Source organism: Macrotis lagotis, chromosome X (assembly GCF_037893015.1).
Source record: "Macrotis lagotis isolate mMagLag1 chromosome X, bilby.v1.9.chrom.fasta, whole genome shotgun sequence".
Classification (NCBI taxonomy): domain Eukaryota; kingdom Metazoa; phylum Chordata; class Mammalia; order Peramelemorphia; family Peramelidae; genus Macrotis; species Macrotis lagotis.
Window position 1 is genome coordinate 253,838,995 of NC_133666.1, and position 17,498 is coordinate 253,856,492.

The 17,498-nt window shown below is 35.4% G+C and overlaps 1 protein-coding gene across 17 annotated transcripts in view; it reads right to left on the minus strand.

Moving 5' to 3' along the window:
- Positions 1–17,498, minus strand: part of MAST4 (microtubule associated serine/threonine kinase family member 4) — an 880,607-nt gene that overhangs the window by 351,263 nt on the left and 511,846 nt on the right. The window contains exon 1 of one of the 17 annotated variants that reach the window (XM_074200321.1): positions 4,427–4,497. The exons of the other annotated variants lie outside the window; for them this stretch is intronic. Coding sequence (XP_074056422.1) covers positions 4,427–4,471 — 45 coding nt within the window. The 5' untranslated portion in view covers positions 4,472–4,497. Of the gene's footprint in view, positions 1–4,426; positions 4,498–17,498 lie in introns of those variants that run through there. 17 annotated transcript variants of the gene reach the window in all.

Below are 17,498 nucleotides of genomic sequence, written 5' to 3' on the forward strand. Positions count from 1 at the left end.
TGAAAACCAGTATCTACACTGATTACAACTGCTTCCTATCAGGATCCCAGGAATTCCTTGCAAAATTCCCCAAAGGACACTGTTCCCTCCCAACCAAAAACCTAGAACAAAACAAATAAAACAAAAAGACCCACCCAATCAGGTCTTTGTGTTCAAATCCTGTCATTAGGGGAAAAGAAGGGGAAGGAAAAGAAAGAAAAAAAGAAAACAAGTGAAAGGAAGTCAAGCTGTCAATTTCTCTCTCAGTTTAGAAGCAAAATTTCACCAAGTATGTTTAAGCTTCCTATGTAGAAATAGTAAGTATGGAAAGAAAGTAAGAAAGGTCCAGACAAATGAATCAAAGAAGGCCCCTCTGCACAATGGTCCAATCAATCAAATTCCACCTAATGATCCAATCACAGAACACTATCCTTTCTGGCCTGATGAAAAGCTGCTGAAACAGCAAGAAAATAAGGACTAAAAACCCTCTCTCTCTCTCTCTCTCTCTCTCTCTCTCTTAATCAGAAAAGCTATTCAGTAGGTCTAGAATTACTATTTCTCAATAAGGAGAAAGGTTATGATGGGCAACCCTCTGCTGCTGCTAAAAGGTTACAAGGGGTAACCCAGTCCTGCTGCTCAAAGGGATAGCCATACAAGTAGCAAAGATGCTGAAATGTGGAGCAGAAGACATTTAATAGGCCCATGCTAGCTGACCTGAAGCTACACTAACAAAGCTGACAGGGCTAATCCACCTGACGGGCTTGAATGTCAAGCTCAGGAATGGAAACTCAATTTGGTAGCAAATTGGAATCAGATGTGATGGTAATAAAGTGAGAAAAATGAATGCACTGTGGCTGAGACCTTGGGAGCATTCTACCTGATGAAGTTTATGAACACTCTGAGGGCTCTGCAACTGGAGGCAGAGGATGATGATGGCTGCTGACCTAATATGTAAGTACCACAAGCTGATAAATCTCAGTTCTTAGGCAGAAACAGCCAAGCCACACTGCTTAAGTATTTTAACCCTTAAACTATCTCCCATAACTTGGGTGTCTTTGTTTCATCTTTTTAAAATGTCAACATTAAATCTGATAAAATGTAGGTAACTACTTAGATAAATAACTGTAGCAATTCCATTCACATGAATCAAGCCACACGAGCCATTTATTTTATGGCAAAGAATGGAACGAGGAGGACATGAGTACAAATAGCAAAAATTAAGCATGTTATACTTTTAAAAATGTAGACATTATTGGCTTATTGCTAAATAAACTCACTGCAAGCAACTGAAAAGCTTTGGACTTCCCTTCTCCTCCAAAAGGAGCTTATCATCATCATCATCATTTATTATTTAGGCAGTCCCAAAGGCAATGCAAAGGCTGGAATGTCTTTGGAAAATTGAATGACTCCAGTCTCCCTGAAACAATGGTCCCTATTTTTAAACCTAACAGTCTCAGGATCGTTCTGAACTTTGATGGCTCATGGAACACCACAGTCCCTGAAGAATTCAAGTTGAAGGTCAAAGAGCAATCAATGAGGCACACAATAGGTATATGAAAGATACTACATATTACAAATGAAGACTTAGATGAAATGAAATAAAAAAAACGTCATTGGGGAAATACATGAGTAGAAAGGAAGCTACATCAGTCACATAGCAAGAATAAGTTATGATCAAATGAATCACTGATGTACTGCACAGTCATCCAAACAATGGCAAGAATTCTAGAATAAGAGTTCTTGACCTTCAAGTTATCAACAACCCCTCATCCTTTTTTGCAATCTAGTGAAATGTAATGCTACTATGGTTTGTTGCCTACATTCATAATTGAAGGAAAAGCTAAATTTCAATTTAAGATTAGTGAAAATAAAGGGGTGTGTGTGTGTGTGTGTGTGTGTGTGTGTGTGTGTGTGTGTGTGTGTGTGTGTGTGTGTGTGTGTGTGTGTGTGTTTTCAATATCCCAAAGATTATTGAGTGCTTTTCCTAGGGAGGATTTATGAAATACTGAATAACAATTGCTCAGGATGAGTAGGTAAAGACAGTGTACATCTCTGGGAGTAATATTTACATTGTTAAAATCATGGATGCACTAAAATGTGAAGGCAAGATTACTGAGACTGAGGATTTCTAGTGTTCCTGTAGTTCTGAAAACTTAATCACGATTCAATTTCACTACTCTTTTACCCCTCTCTTCTAGAAAGGCTATATAGCAAATGTTTAAATATTTATTTGAATCAAAGTTAATTGTTTCAATGTTCTGAAATTGTCTTGAATATTTTGAAATTGTCTTTGATTTTTAGGAACACATCAGACTGTTGCAAATAAAAGGTTAGAAATAATTGGTCACAGTTGGGATTAAAAACATAATGAAGGATTCCCCAGCCTTTGAGAGAGTCTTTGTTCCTCGAATTATTTTAAATAAAAAAAATACACAGATAGTTTGTCTCACTAAGGAAACTGGTAGAAGAAACTATCGTGCTTTGAATATATAAGCAATTTTCATTATGCTCCTAAAGTAATTTTTATTTATTTCCACTATTTAAAAGTTATGTGTGTGCAAACAATAACATATGGCTCAATGTTCCACACATGTTTGAAGAATCTTTGAGCCATTCATTTAAATTGATTTACAAGATTAAGTCTTGGAATGAATATCAATACAATACACACCCCAGAGCAAACAAAATCCAAAGCAGTTCATTAGAATCATAAATTTGCAGAGGAAAGGAATGTTAGAGGACATCTCAGCCAACCTCTCATCCCAAGTTAGAGATAAGGAGACTGAGGCCCAAAGAGTTTACATGATTTATTCATAGTCATACAGCCAAGAACTATGGGAGATAGGATTTGAACCAAAGTCTTCATGACTTCAAGGCCGCTATTCTGACCCTCACACCAGTTGTTTTGCAACAATCATTAAATGCCATGATAAAACATTACTCAGTCTTTGCTTTTAGAATACTGTTCTAAACCAGGTCTAGAGTAAATTTGCTTGGTTCACAAACTTGCATGGTTCACTAAATCTTATAATCAGACACAAAATAGTAGTTTTTTTAATATAAATAATAACCTGCTTAGTTGACATTGTTTCAGGTTTCACATTTCCAAAATAATTTCACACCATTTCACATCAAGAGAAAATGCCCCAAACATTTATCTTCCATGTTTCTTTCTTGTTCAACCCTTGCTTCCAATCATCTAGTCTCCATTCCCCTAAGTTCTATTTCTCCTGAATCAATGCTTCACATAGCTCCATGTTTTCTTGGGAACTAATTATAATTACACTATGATAATAAATAAAAGAATTCTGGCATTGGCATCAAGAGGACCTGAATTTATTGTCCTAGTTCTGTCATGAACTCTTTGTGTAAACTTGGGCAAGTTGTTGAACCTCAGGTTTCTCATTTGTAAAATGAAGGGGTTAAACCTAACCTCTATAAGGCCCCTTCTACCCTAAATTGATGATCCAAAGATCCTAATAAGAACAACTTCTCTCATTAAAGACTTTACAGTTTATAAAAGGTCTTTTCTCAGAATTCTGGGAGGTGAGTAGAGAATTTATTAACAAACTAAGATCCTATTGCCATTGGATTCTGTTCTGCAATACAAAATAGAGCCACCTTCTTCATCACCAGGAGCAGTGTCTTAAGGACCCCCTCCAACAAAAGGTAATCTAAAAATTTGGCTGTAAAGTACCCTGGCAGCCTCTATGAGCATCTTTGTTTTCTTCTTCCCATTACGACTTCTTAATTAGTCATTAGTTGCTTGAACCAGCTATTGACGAGTTACTACACAAATAACTATAGAGCCCTCACTGATGACTCTCTCACTTAAGCAGTTGATTTGGCTAATGAGCACTTATTGACTGTCTAAATACTCACTTCATTGTACTAAGTAATAGAAGAACCACAAGTGAAAATAAATAAAAGACAGGAAGTGTTTAACTATTAGAAGAGACAGAACATATGCACATGAAATAATATATGAGAAAAAAATGACAAGGGAATAAGTGGATAGTCCCAAGACAGGCAATAGGGCATGAAAGGGAGCAGGGGGACAGGTGTGTTTAACTAGGAAAGACCTGAGAAAAAACATAAATCATATGAAATCAAGATGGCAAAAGGTAGAAATTTCAGCAATGTCTTGAGCAGAAAGTCTTGTCACATGATAGGACAGGGTTAGTTGGGGACCAAAGAACCATGCTAAGGTATAACAAGCGGAGGAAGTTGTTATGAAGATGTTATTTAAGATATTTCTGTCTTAGAAAAATAAATTTTGGTTGTTATACAGAGTAGCCTGGTTTTATAGGTAACCTGTAACAAGTTTTGACAGTTAATACACAAAATGAGGAAAATCTGTTTGAATTATAAATTGAATCTAAACACAGATCCCTAATTTTTATTTTTTTTATATGAATGATGTAAAGTATACTACTGGTTAACCTACCTTCCTAGAAGAGAAAAATCTGTTGAGCCCATGGCAGTCCGTCATTCATTGACATTCCCATTCTACACAACCAGATCCTTCTCCTCTCCCTTTCCCCCACCACCACCACTACCACCACCACCACATAAAAGCCAAAAAGTCACATGGGAATCCTCAAAAGAGTTTCCAAATTAAACAAAACACTGGCAATTACTTTTTGAGAGGAACAATGTCCACAGATCTTGGCAAGTACTAAGTACATTTCACACATAAATTATTTAACAGAAACTGATTTCATCTGAAACAAGGCCCTGAAAGGTAACACTTCTAACTGGAGTTTAAAGTAGAAAAGCATGATAATTCAAATAATCAGCTAACCCCAAATAAATGAACAAGCGAAACATGCTTCCTCTCCAGCCAATTACCGTATCCTCCGATTCTTCCTTACATGGTACACCCTTGACATTTAAAAAATAATAATAATACACACAACAAACCCAGGAACCAGACCCATTTCCTACAGGTTCTGTCTGGCAATTCAACTATATATAGGAGAAATCTTGCTGTTTAGTCAAGGTTTTGCTTCCTGTCAACCAGGCTAATGGTTGAGTATTAAATGAAATGTTAAATCATTCCCAGAAATTAGTAATACTTCTATTTTACATAAATCACTGTTCTCAGTGCTAAGGAAAAATAAAAAGAAATACCTGGCTCATGAATGAAGGTCTATATATCACTTTAGAGTTCAAGAAAAGCATAGTTTTGATAGAATTTTGAAGATCTTATTTCTCCACAGGAGGAAGAGAAGCAAAACCATAAAACAATCAAGAGAATCAACTGATCCTTCAAATCGAAATTGTACTGAGTTCATAGAGGGTAACTGGGGATGGAGAAAGAAATAACCTTTTACATAGAACCAACAATGGGTCAGGTTCTCTGTTAATGTTTTAAAAATATGATCCCATTTGATCCTCATAACAATCCTGAGAAATGGGTACAATTTTATTTTCTTTATAATTTCCAACTACATTGTTCAACATTCATTTTTTATACAGTTTTCTTCCTCTCTTCTTTTGTTCCTTCCCAAGACAGCAAGCAATTTGATATGGATTATACATGCACAATCATTTTAGTTATGTTTCCATAGTAGACTTGCTGTGAAAGAAGAATCAAAACAAAAGGGTAAAGACAAGGAAAGTAAAAACAATAAGAAAAGTGAAAATAGTGTGCTTTGATCCACATTCAGAATGCATAGTTCTTTCTCTGGTTGCAAATATAATTTTCCATTACATGTCTTTTAGAATTGTCTTTGAACACTATTGTTGAGAAGAGCTAAGTCTATCACAGTGGATCATCACACAATGTTGCTGTTATTGTGTACAATGTTCTCCTAGTTCTCCTCACTTCAGTAAGCATCAATTCATACAAGTCTTTCCAGGTTTTTCTGAAATCTGCCTGTTTACATCTTATAGAACAATTTCTTATTTCTTATAGAACAACAGCATTTCATTGCACTCATATATCACAACTTGTTCAGCCATTCCCCAATTGATGGGTCCATTCAATTTCCAATTCTTTGCCACCACAAAATGAACTACTATAAATATTTTTGTTGTACATTGTTGGATGAAAGGGTACGCACAATTTTATTATTCTTTGGGCAAAATTTCACACTGCTTTCCAGAATGGCTGGATTAGTTCATAACTCTACCAATAGTGTATTAATATTCCCAGTTTCCCCATACCCCCTCCAAAAATTATCATTCCCTTTTCTTGTCATATTAGTCAGTTTGATAGATATGAGGCAGTATCTCAGAATTGCCTTAATTTGCCTTTCTCTAGTTAATAATGGTTTGGAGAATGTTTTATATGACTATAGTTTTATGACATATAGCTTTCATTTATTCACCTGAAAGCTGTCTGTTCATAAACTTTGAAATGGATGCTGTTTTGTTATTTCCACATTACAGTTGAGGAAATTGAAAGAAACAGGAGAAATAATCTGACCAGGGTGTAGGCAAATTTGAACTCAGATCTTCCTGATTCAAGGCTCAAGTACCTCTGACAGAGCAGTGACGTAGAGGTTTTAATGAAGAAGAACATTTAAAGACTAGGTGTAAATGTCTCTATCTAGAGAGAGACTATTTAACATTAGCATTTTCCTTTTCTCAGTTCAAAAGCTACAAATTATAGCTATTAAATATCCCTTAATTATATCTTCAATTAATGCACATTCTGGCTCTAACAAAGCTTTCGAGATTTATTCTTCTACTTCCTAATCAAGCATTTATTAACTGCCTAATTATGTATAAGGAATTGTATAAGGCACAAAAGAAAATAATTCTATAGTCTCCACCACCTGAGACTAAGGGAAAACAACATGCACACAAATAAGCAAATTCAAAATATACACCAAGTAAATCAAAAGTAATTTGGGAGCATGAGGAAAGACAGTAATATTATAACTGTTGGAATTAAGAATGGCCTTGAGTGGGATTAATACTTCAGCTGACCCTTTTCAGGAGCAAGAAATTTCCAAGATGATCAAGTGTATTCCAGGTTTGACATAGAGACATGGAGAGAAAGAATAAAATATGTTTTTTGGAATCAGTTTGCCCATAATATGAGCGAAAGAAAGCAGCACTATGAGATCTAGAAAAACAAGGGTCAAACTAGGAAGGGCTTTAAATGTCACATAGAATAGCCTGTATTTTATCCGTGAAGTAATGGGGAACTACAGAAATTTATTGAGTATCAGTGACATTCTCAGACAAATGCCTTAGGAATATCAATTTATCTGAATGAAAGAATTAAGATGACAGATTAGAGATAGGACAAACATAAGACAAAAAGTCCAATTCAGAAGTTTTTAGATTGATTCACACTAAAGATGATGAGGGCCTGAACTAAATGTGATGACTATATGAGTGGAGAGAAATGAAAGGACATGAGATGCTAAAAAAGGAAAATCAACAAGACTTGGCCAATGATTGGAGGAAAGAATAGAAAAGGGAGAATGGAGAGAGAAGAACCAAAGATGATTCTAGTTTAGGAACCTGGGTTACTGGAAATATAGTGATACCTTTAAGAAAACAAGGGAAGGATTTACAGATGAGGAGATCAAAGCAATTCATAGCCATATGAAAAAATGCTCCAAATCATTAATTATTAGAGAAATGCAAATTAAAGCTTCTCTGAGGTACCACCTCACACCTCTCAGATTGGCCAATATGAACAGGAAGGATAATAATCATTGTTGGAAGGGTTGTGGGAAATCTGGGACACTATTACACTGTTGGTGGAGCTGTGAACTCATCCAACCCTTCTGGAGTGCTATTTGGAACTATCCCCAAAGGGCAACAAAAATATGCATACCCTTTGACACAGCAATACCACTACTGGGTCTATACCCTGAAGAGATGATGAAAAAGGGTAAAAACATTACTTGTACATAAATATTTATAGCAGCCCTGTTTGTGGTGGCAAAGAATTGGAAATCAAGTAAATCTCCTTCAATTGGGGAATGACTTAGCAAACTGTGGTATATGTATGTCATGGAACACTATTGTTCTATTAGAAATCAGGAGGGATGGGATTTCAGGGAAGCCTGGAGGGATTTGCATGAACTGATGCTGAGTGAGATGAGCAGACCAAGAAAAACACTGTACGCCCTAACAGCAACATGGAAGTGATGCTCAACCTTGAAGGATTCACTCATTCTATCAGTGCAACAATCGGGAACAATTTTGGGCTGTCTGCAAAGGAGAGTGCCATCTGTATCCAGATAAGGAGCTGTGGAGTTTGAACAAAGTTCAAGGACTATTCTCTTTAATTTAGAAAAAAACAGATATCTTATTCTCTGATCTTTGTTACCTCTTAGACTTCTCTTCTCTTCTTTAAGGATATGATTTCTTCCTCATCACACCCAATTTGGATCAAGGTACAACATGGAAACAAAGTAAAGACTGACAGATTGCTTTCTGGGGGGGGAAGTAAGATTGGGGGGAAAATTGTAAAACTCAAATAATATCTTTAATAAAAATTAATTAAAAAAAGAAAACAAGGGAAGGAAGGATATTAGATAAGTCTGAGAGATGTTAATGGACTAGATGAATATAAGGTACTGAAGACAATCATCCTTGACATAGGTGGTCAAGGAGGTAAGGCTGAGAAGTCCAGTAATATCAAAGGGGAACTAGTAGCAAAATAGGAATATACAGAATTATCAGATAGCTTTTCTGAATTTCATTATAACCTAAAAGGTTTAAGAATTGTTAGAATTTCCTGACATTGCCTTTCAGTATTAAGAATCATTATGGATTTATCACCTAGACCAAAGGTGAAACAATGCAGCAGCCATTTCATATAGGCAAAAATCTTTCTAAAAACATTCACAACTCCTATAAAGATTAGAGATATTCCTCAACACCATTTTCTTGTGAATAACAAAATATAAAGAGCACAAATATGGGGGTAGTGTGGAAAGTCACCACACAAAAGACAGCATGATATGCTGTTCAGCTGATGATGCCATTTGGGGTTTTCTTGGCAAAGATACTGGAGTGGTATGCCACTTGTTTCTCCAACTATGATAAGTAGAAGACACATAAATGAAAAAAGAAATATGATCTCAAGAAGTCTACAGTCCATCCAAGGGCACAATATTTAAATGGATAAGTAAATACAAGTAATTCACATTCTACCTTACATTATTTCCTGTAAAATTTCATAAGTTTATGGATTAACATGATTTTATAGAGTTTTCTAAATTTGTGTGTATCTGTGTATTTGTATGTATCTGTAAATAGACAGATTTATGTATATCCTTTATTTATGTATACACATTTCTTTTAGCATTACAAAGCACATCTTATATATATTATTTCATTTGATTCTCAAAACAAGCCTCTGAAATGAGTTCTGCAGATATTAACATTCCCATCTTACAGATAAGGACACAGGGACAGAGGATGAGTGGTTTACCAATGGTCATGCAACTACATTGCTGGAGGTTAAGTTGAGAAGGTCCTTCCTGACTCCAAAACCATCACTCTATCCACTATTTTAGGAAAACTTTTTCCATTAGTATGAAGGGTTCAAAAGGAGAAATGCTTTGCTAAACATTCAAAGCATTTAGTGATCCTTCAGGTTTGCAAAACTTGGGTCACTACGGGCAAGTTTGTTCTCAGAACAAATAAATGTAGTTTCATTGTTTGACTTATTATAGGTCAAATAATCTTGTGAACTGATTGATAACTATACCTATCAATTCAGTTATCATATTTCTAGTAATTAGGAGAAGATGATGACCGACAACAGAGCTTAGCTAAGGAAAAAAAGGCTACACTGCACAGCTTTGACTCACAACACAATACTGCAATTCTTTTAGTTCTTCTATCCATTACCAGAAAATTATAGTAAATTCAAAATATTGATTCATACACCCCTATATAGGGAGAAAGTTACCATCGACTTTTATTGCTTATTGCTGGGTCCAATTCCCTAGAATCAATAAAAGCTACAATGTTCATAAACTTCTTAAAAGATGGTTAATATAGAAGATATGAGGCACCTTTCAGAGTCGCTGTGAATCTGTGCCATTTTTCAACAACAACAGCTGCCCACATCTCAAATTTACAGAAGCCTGATGTGATCTTAGAATCTTCTCATTACCTGGGAGAATGCCCTGGGAATAGAATGAATAAATAGCAATGACTCCGAGTTAGAAGAAAGCTTCAACTGCCAGGAAGGAAATAGCATGGGTTTTACATTAGATCTCAGTGAATCAACAAACTTTCACCCAGTGAGTGTTACAGGGAACCTAACCTATCATCACTAGCAGAGAGGAGGTAATTTTAAACAGGGTCATTTAACTCTAGGGCCTAACCCTAACATTTAACAATGGTCTTCAGCTGGGGCTCTTTAACATTTTGTGGAGCAAGGAAGGGGGGGAGAAGATACTGGAATCCTTAGGCAGTTTGGAGAAGCCCTTCTAATCATAACGCTTTTAGATGTATATAAAAAAAGCTGAAGGAGAACAAAGGAAGCTAATTTTGCCAAAATAGTTATTAAAACCCCATACTCCAGATTAATAATCCTAAATCTAAAGGATCCTTTAATTTTTTGTTTAAATTTCTTTGCCAAAAATAATATGGCACCTATTTATATATTAAAGAATTAATATCCCTTTATACACAATTAGGCTAGATTTCATGAAAATTTCTAAGCTCACTGTACAGAGTAAGCAATTATAAATATAGAGTATAAGAAAGAAAAGAGCTAATTCCACTTGATCAGTAGTTCTGAGTTCTTAAAACATATCATATTTATCATTTTTATTTACTAAGCATGTACCCTACTTATTGCAATGGTCACTTCAGAGAGACTTATTTCAGTCCAGAAATTTATTAGTGAGCTAGCTTATGTACTCCTAAAATGTCATATGAAGGTAATACCCCAAAGTCTACTTACTTCTGGGCATTTCTATCCATCTAAATGCAAAATAACCAAATTGGGGAACACACTTTACAATGTACATATAATAAAAGTATGAGGGCAATGGAAGATTAATGACATCCAGATTAAAATAATCCATAATGTGAACTAGATTCTCTACCAGGGCTGAGATTTATCACAATGAAGTAAACAAATGAAAGAAACTGTTGGCATAGAGATGATGTGTTTTACTCAGTATTCAATGGTCCTTGCCATATAGAACTGTAGAGAATCTAAAGGGAATAATAAGGGAATTTATCAGTTAACAAAACTGTCACCTCCACTCTTTCTAGGAAAGCTTCCCAAGACACTTCACCTTTCAGATTCACGGTGTTCAAGCTATCTCTGGTGTTCAGTGAAATCAATTTTGGAAAAAATGGGTATTTGACTTTGGATAGGGGATGTAGGAGGAGAAGGAAAAAGAAATTGGGTCTCTTTATGTCACCCACATTGATCTCAGGGATCAATAACACAGCTGTTCTGTAAAGAAGCTTTGATCTATTCCATTTCTGACCTGAGACAGTTTGTCCCTCCTTATGCAGCCTAGTCACCCCCTAATTCTGGGGACTAGATTTAGCCTGGACACTTGAATGACTTAGCTCAGAATTCCAGAGTTCAAGTGATATACTGGCCTCAACATCCCCAGCAGCAGGGATTACTGCTATGAGTCACCATGTTAAACACACTGCATGTTGAGACATTGTAAAGAGAATAATTGCTAATAAATTGTGAACCTTCACAATTAGATATGACCCAAAAGAGAGTCACAAATGACCAATCATAAAAACTAGTACAAATAATATGTTTCTATGCATTAGAGTTCTTATCAGAGAAGAGAACCACTGCATGTAATAGCTTTGAAAATAATGAAATCCTTCTTTAATTAGTATAACATTCTAAGGGAAATAGGAAAGTTCTACAGAACATTCATTATGATTTGGCAATTTGTTTTCTCTTTTACATATTTAAGAGGATCCGTACAGTCTTTGTTAATGGCTTTGAAGATAACTAAAGAGACTTGGAGCTTAATGACATCATATTTGTGACAGTTAATTAGCAGAAAACATTTCAATTTTCTGAGACTTCTCTTTAAGCTTCAAAAGAAGAAGTAAGCATTGAGTTTTTAATTGCCTCTTTCTGAAGTCTAAATTCTATTCTCAAAACAGATCCTTGTGATTTCTGAGCATATGTTTCTTGACAGTAAGTACAAGTTTAAAATCTCATCTTCCTCTAAAAAGGTCAGCAAAAAACCTCTTATTCTTTAGTAATTAAAAATATAAAATGATCTTTGGGGTGGGGGGAGAGTATTCATCCCCATCACTTAGGTCCTCATCTTTTTGTGAGGATGCAAAAATTGCTTGAACTTGATTCTAGTAACAATGAACTCTGGGAAACTTCATGAAATTACAAAAACTAGACCAGAAATCAGATAGAAATATGCTTAGAGTTGAAGTCCAGCTTCTGATATTTACTAACTGTGTAACCTTGGCAAAACATTCAACCTGTTTGCCATAGTTTCCTCATCTGTAAAATGGGGATAATAATAACAACTGACTCACAGGGTTACTGTAAGAATGAAATGACATGTATGAAACCCTTCGCACAAGTGCACATGATGCAAGGATTAAATGACATAACATTTTTAAAGTATTTTCCATAATTCCTGGAAAATTGTAGGTGCTATATAAATGCTAGCTAAGATAATGATAATTTTGAGTGCAACATGTAAAGGTCAATGAGAGGTTAGTTAGAACCACAACACAGAGTAACTGATGAAGGAGTAAAGAAAAGAAGTATTAAAAACAAGTCATAGGTAACTTTAAAACTTGTAGCACTTTTGATTATTCAGGGAAAGAAGAATGGAATGAAAAGGGAAGTTTTTCAGACAGTGAAATAAGGCTAGACTTTCACTTCTCTCCACAAACAGAGAGATTGACTGAAAAAGATCACAACCTAATCAAATGAACTCAGGAGCAAATGCAGAAAACCAACATCATTCATTCAATCCTTCAATTGTGGTTCAGACATTTTTTAGTCACATCCAACTCTTCATGATCCCACTTTAGGATTTTCTTGGCAAATATAGTTTGGTTTCATTTCATGAAACCATTCAGGAGTGGTTTCATTTCCCTGCCTTGTTTCTCAGTTTCCTCATCAGCAAAATAAAGTTGAGATGATCCTTAATATTCCTTGCTGCTCTGTGATCAAAGTGTCATAGATTTAGAACTAGTAGGAACTTCAAAGGTTATCTAATACAACCTCATCCTTTTTTAAGGAAACTGAAATCCTGAGAAGCTACAGGCCTTATCCAAAGTCACATAGCTTGTTAAGTATCAATGACACAAACTAAAACACAATGTTCTTTTACATTGTAAAATACTAATTCCTATGATCGTATAGAAATAAATGAATTCATACAAATAAAGCACTTTGAAAACCTCAAATTGTGTTGTTAGCTATTGTTATATAAATGTGTTTACTCTCCATCATCATCCTTATTATCTTTGAAGTCCCTTCTGTCTCTACATCTAAGTGCCTATACTATGTATAAGGTGCTATGGGGGAAACACTGATGAATAAGATAGTCTGTATTCTCATGAAATTCCAAGTCTAGTACACAGCCAAAAGATCTATAAGCACAACTATATAAATCACACTAGCCTGTGAAAGTATAATGACAGACAAAGTTAAGAGCTATAAGAGAAGCCAGGAAATCTATCCAAAGAAGACAAGATTTAACAATTCAATCTAATTCAACAGCTCTTTATTAAGTACCTACTAAGTGTTTGACCCTGGTGATACAAGGACAAAAAAAGAGTCCATACTAACAAGGAGTTAATGGTACAGGCTTTGACAGAGATACAAATAAATGTAACATAAGGTGGGTGGGCTAATGGTACTCTGAGGAATACTTGAGCTTCTCAATTCACATTTCTTCAGTGTTTTAAGCTTTGAAAGGCATTTTGCTCACAACAACCCCCTAAGGATAGTAATGCAAGTATCATTACCTTTATTTCACAAAGGAGAGGTAGCTGAGCAGAGTGGAGAGAAAGCTGCTTTCAGAGTCAGACTGAAGAACAGTCATGGGACTGTGTCTGAGTTCTACTTCAGACATATATTCATTCTCTCTCTCTCTCTCTCTCTCTCTCTCTCTCTCTCTCTCTCTCTCTCTCTCTCTGCTGTGCAATTCTGGGCAAGTCCTGAACAACTGCAAAGGATTTTGAAGCTTAAGTCTGGTTGACAGGACAATACTGGCATTATTATCAGAAGTAAGGAGATCTGATGGAGGAAGAAAATAATTTGGGCAAACTAAGTCTAGATGTTCAGCGGAGAGTTAAAGAATGTGGGTCAGAAGCCTGGGTGAGAAGGGCCCAAGTCTGGGAATTTGGGAATTACTGGCATATAGGTTATAAAACAAAGTGAATTAAAACACTCCCCTCCCCCCCCCAAAAAAGATAATATAAAGGGAAGAAATGATTACTTTAGAACCAAACCACAAAAAAATGACAACATTTAGGGAACAAAAAAGGAAATAAGACCTAATTAAGTGACAAAAAGGAGTGTCAAGAAAGAAAGGAGGCAAATTTAAAGAATAGCAGGCACAGGGAATCCACGAAAAAAGAATGTTAAAAAGCAGGAGGTGATTAAAAGTATCAATTACAATAAGAAGAATAAAGAATGATACAAACTTTTAAAAGGACCACAGTACAGTTTCCATGGAGTTTCAAGGATGGATGAGAAATGAGGAAATAGAGGCAGTAAGGCTAGATTAATCATTCGAGGTGTTTAGCTACCAAGAAAAGAGAGAAAAGAATAATACCTCAAGAGAACCATAAAATTAAAAAAGGATTTTCTTAAGATAGGAGAAAATGAAATTATTTTTAGACAGGGGGAAAAAAGTCAGCAAAAAAAAGCAAGATTGGGGATGCAAAGGATAAAGGGGGAGATGTGGAGTGATGAAATCCACATTTGGTAGATACTTAAGGGAATGAAACTCAAGGCACAAGGAGATATGGCAGCCCTGGAAAGGAGAAAGGGAGAGGAGGACACTTTTTCCTCTGAAACAAAAGGAAAGAAGAAAACAGCGGAGGAATTTTCAAGGAAGAAAGGGAATAGTCTATCTTCTCTGTAAATTATGAGATAAAACAGGCTTTGCAGAAAGTAATGAGGAAATGGATGCGGTCAGGAGCTTAAGGATAATGGATAAGGTTTTTGGAAAAACGAAGGGGATTGTAAGTCAGGCAGGAAAAGAAATATCAAGCACACTACAGGCCCAGGGGTGGCTAAGATATAAGAAATTTGTATTAAGGAATCACCTCCCAGTTCAGGGACTACCCAAAGTCCCTGGACTTAGTACCCCAAATTCTCACTATAGAAAAAGTGATAATAAAGTTTCCAGAGACTGGAAAATGACAAGGTGGTCAGTAGAAATGACTAAGGGCACAGAAATTCTAACTTTCTGGAGAAAGAATCACAAACAATATTGTCTAAGGGATTCACACTGAATAAGAAGACAAATAATGTTCAGAGTGACTTGCTGAGAGACTAGAAATTAAAATGAAAGCAAGGAATAAATTCAAGAGGAGTAAAGAAATTGGGTAAGTGAAAGGTGATACATTATGGTCAAAGAGAGGAAATTCCCATTTAAAGATTTGAAGGTGGAACAGCTGTAATTGATAACTTAGATCAGAAGTACTAAAGATGTTTCATTAGTATTAATTCTATTAAATTGTTGTACTACTTTAATTGCTAATTCATATCAAGACAAAAAAGATATCATGCCAAGAATCAAAAGCAATACCTAGGCATCCAAGAAGAGTCAACTCCTATTTTTCCCAAAGCTATTCCTTTTAAAAGAAAATACTTTTTTTTCAATCTACCCCTGCCCCACACCCACCCTCAGCATTGCTATCACTTTCTCCTTTTCAATGTAACCCTCCCCCATGTAATAACAAATTGAATCCAAGTAAAACAAACCACCATTTTTTAGTCATGTCTAAATATATATATATGTATACATATATATATATTTCTATACTGTTTACCATCTTCCTACTGAAATGAGGGAGACATGACTTAAGTCTTCAAGAAAACACTGCATCAGAGATCAGTTGATTTTCAAGGTTTTATTTCTAGAATATCTGGGGCAATTCACAAAGAGGGAGGGGGAAAGGATGGTGGGAAAGAAGGAGAAAGAGCAGGAGCAGAATAGGGAGAGAGGGAGGAGAGAGAAAGAGAGAGATGATCAGAACTATAATCCCTTTTGCAACTAAGAGGAGACTTGGAATGGGGAGAGACTTGAGACAGAGAGACTAATTCAAAGACTGCTAAAAGGAGAGGGGCAACAAGAACTTGAACTGGAGCTGTGGCCCTATCAAAGAAGAAAAGGTAGATACATGTGTGTATATGTGTGTGTGTATGTATTCATATATATTTACAAGATATGTTGTAAAAGTAGAAATGAAAATAAATTAGATATGAGGGATGAATGAGAATAAGAGTGAGAAAGATATCAACGTTACCAGTATAAGCGACTAGAGAGATACTGGTACCATCAAAAGAATAAAGAAGATTGGAAAGGAAGGGTTTTGGGAGTAAAGATAGTAAGTTCTGAGTTGGAGATGCAAGACTAACTCAACAGGATATAAAGATGCAGGAAACATCTGAATAGAGATGTTCATTGAACCCATGGGAGATGATGAGTAAGATAGCAAAGAGCAAAAAGGAGGCCCTGGACAAAGATAAACACCAAAGATTACTGGACAAGACACAGTTAAAGAGCCAGCAAAGGAAACCAAGGACTGGGTACACAAGAAGAAAGAAAGTCAGAAGACAGGAATATCATGAAAACCAGAAAAAAATAGAATATTTATGAGTGATGATGACCTATGATAGACTTAGCGCTTCTCAGTAATATAGTGATGAAAGGCAATTCCAAAAGACTTGTGATAAAAATTGCCATCCATATCCACAGAGAACTCTGAATGCAAACCAAAGTATACTATTTTTACTTTTTTTTTTACTTTTTTCTTTATTGAGGCTTTTCCCTTTTGTTCAGAGTATTGTTTTGCAAACATAAATAATATAAAAATGTTTAAAATGATTATGCATGTATAACCTATATCAGACTGCTTGCTATCTTGGGGAAGGGAGGGGAAAAAATTTGGAACTCAATCTTATAAAAATGAATGTTGAAAACTATCTTTACATGTTAATTAGAAAAAATAAAATACTATGAACTGGAAAAAAGAGGGTATCTAGTAAGAAAGTGATCAATCATATCTAATACAACAGATCTCTGAGACAGTCAAGATGAAGGAAAAAAACCATAAGATTTGGTAATTAAATGATCACTTTATAGAGAGTAATTTCAGATGAATTATGAGGTCAGAAGAAAGATTAGAAAGGGTTCAGAAAAGAATGAGAGGAGATTATGTGCTAATTACATGCTTTCTCAAGAAGTTTAGGCAGAAAAGGAGAAGAGACATGGGACTATAACTAGTAGGAACTGCTGGGTCAAGTGTGGGTTGTTTTTTTTTTTTTTAAGTATGGAAAATACATGAGCATGTTTGTTAGCACAAGGAAGGAGATTTTAAAT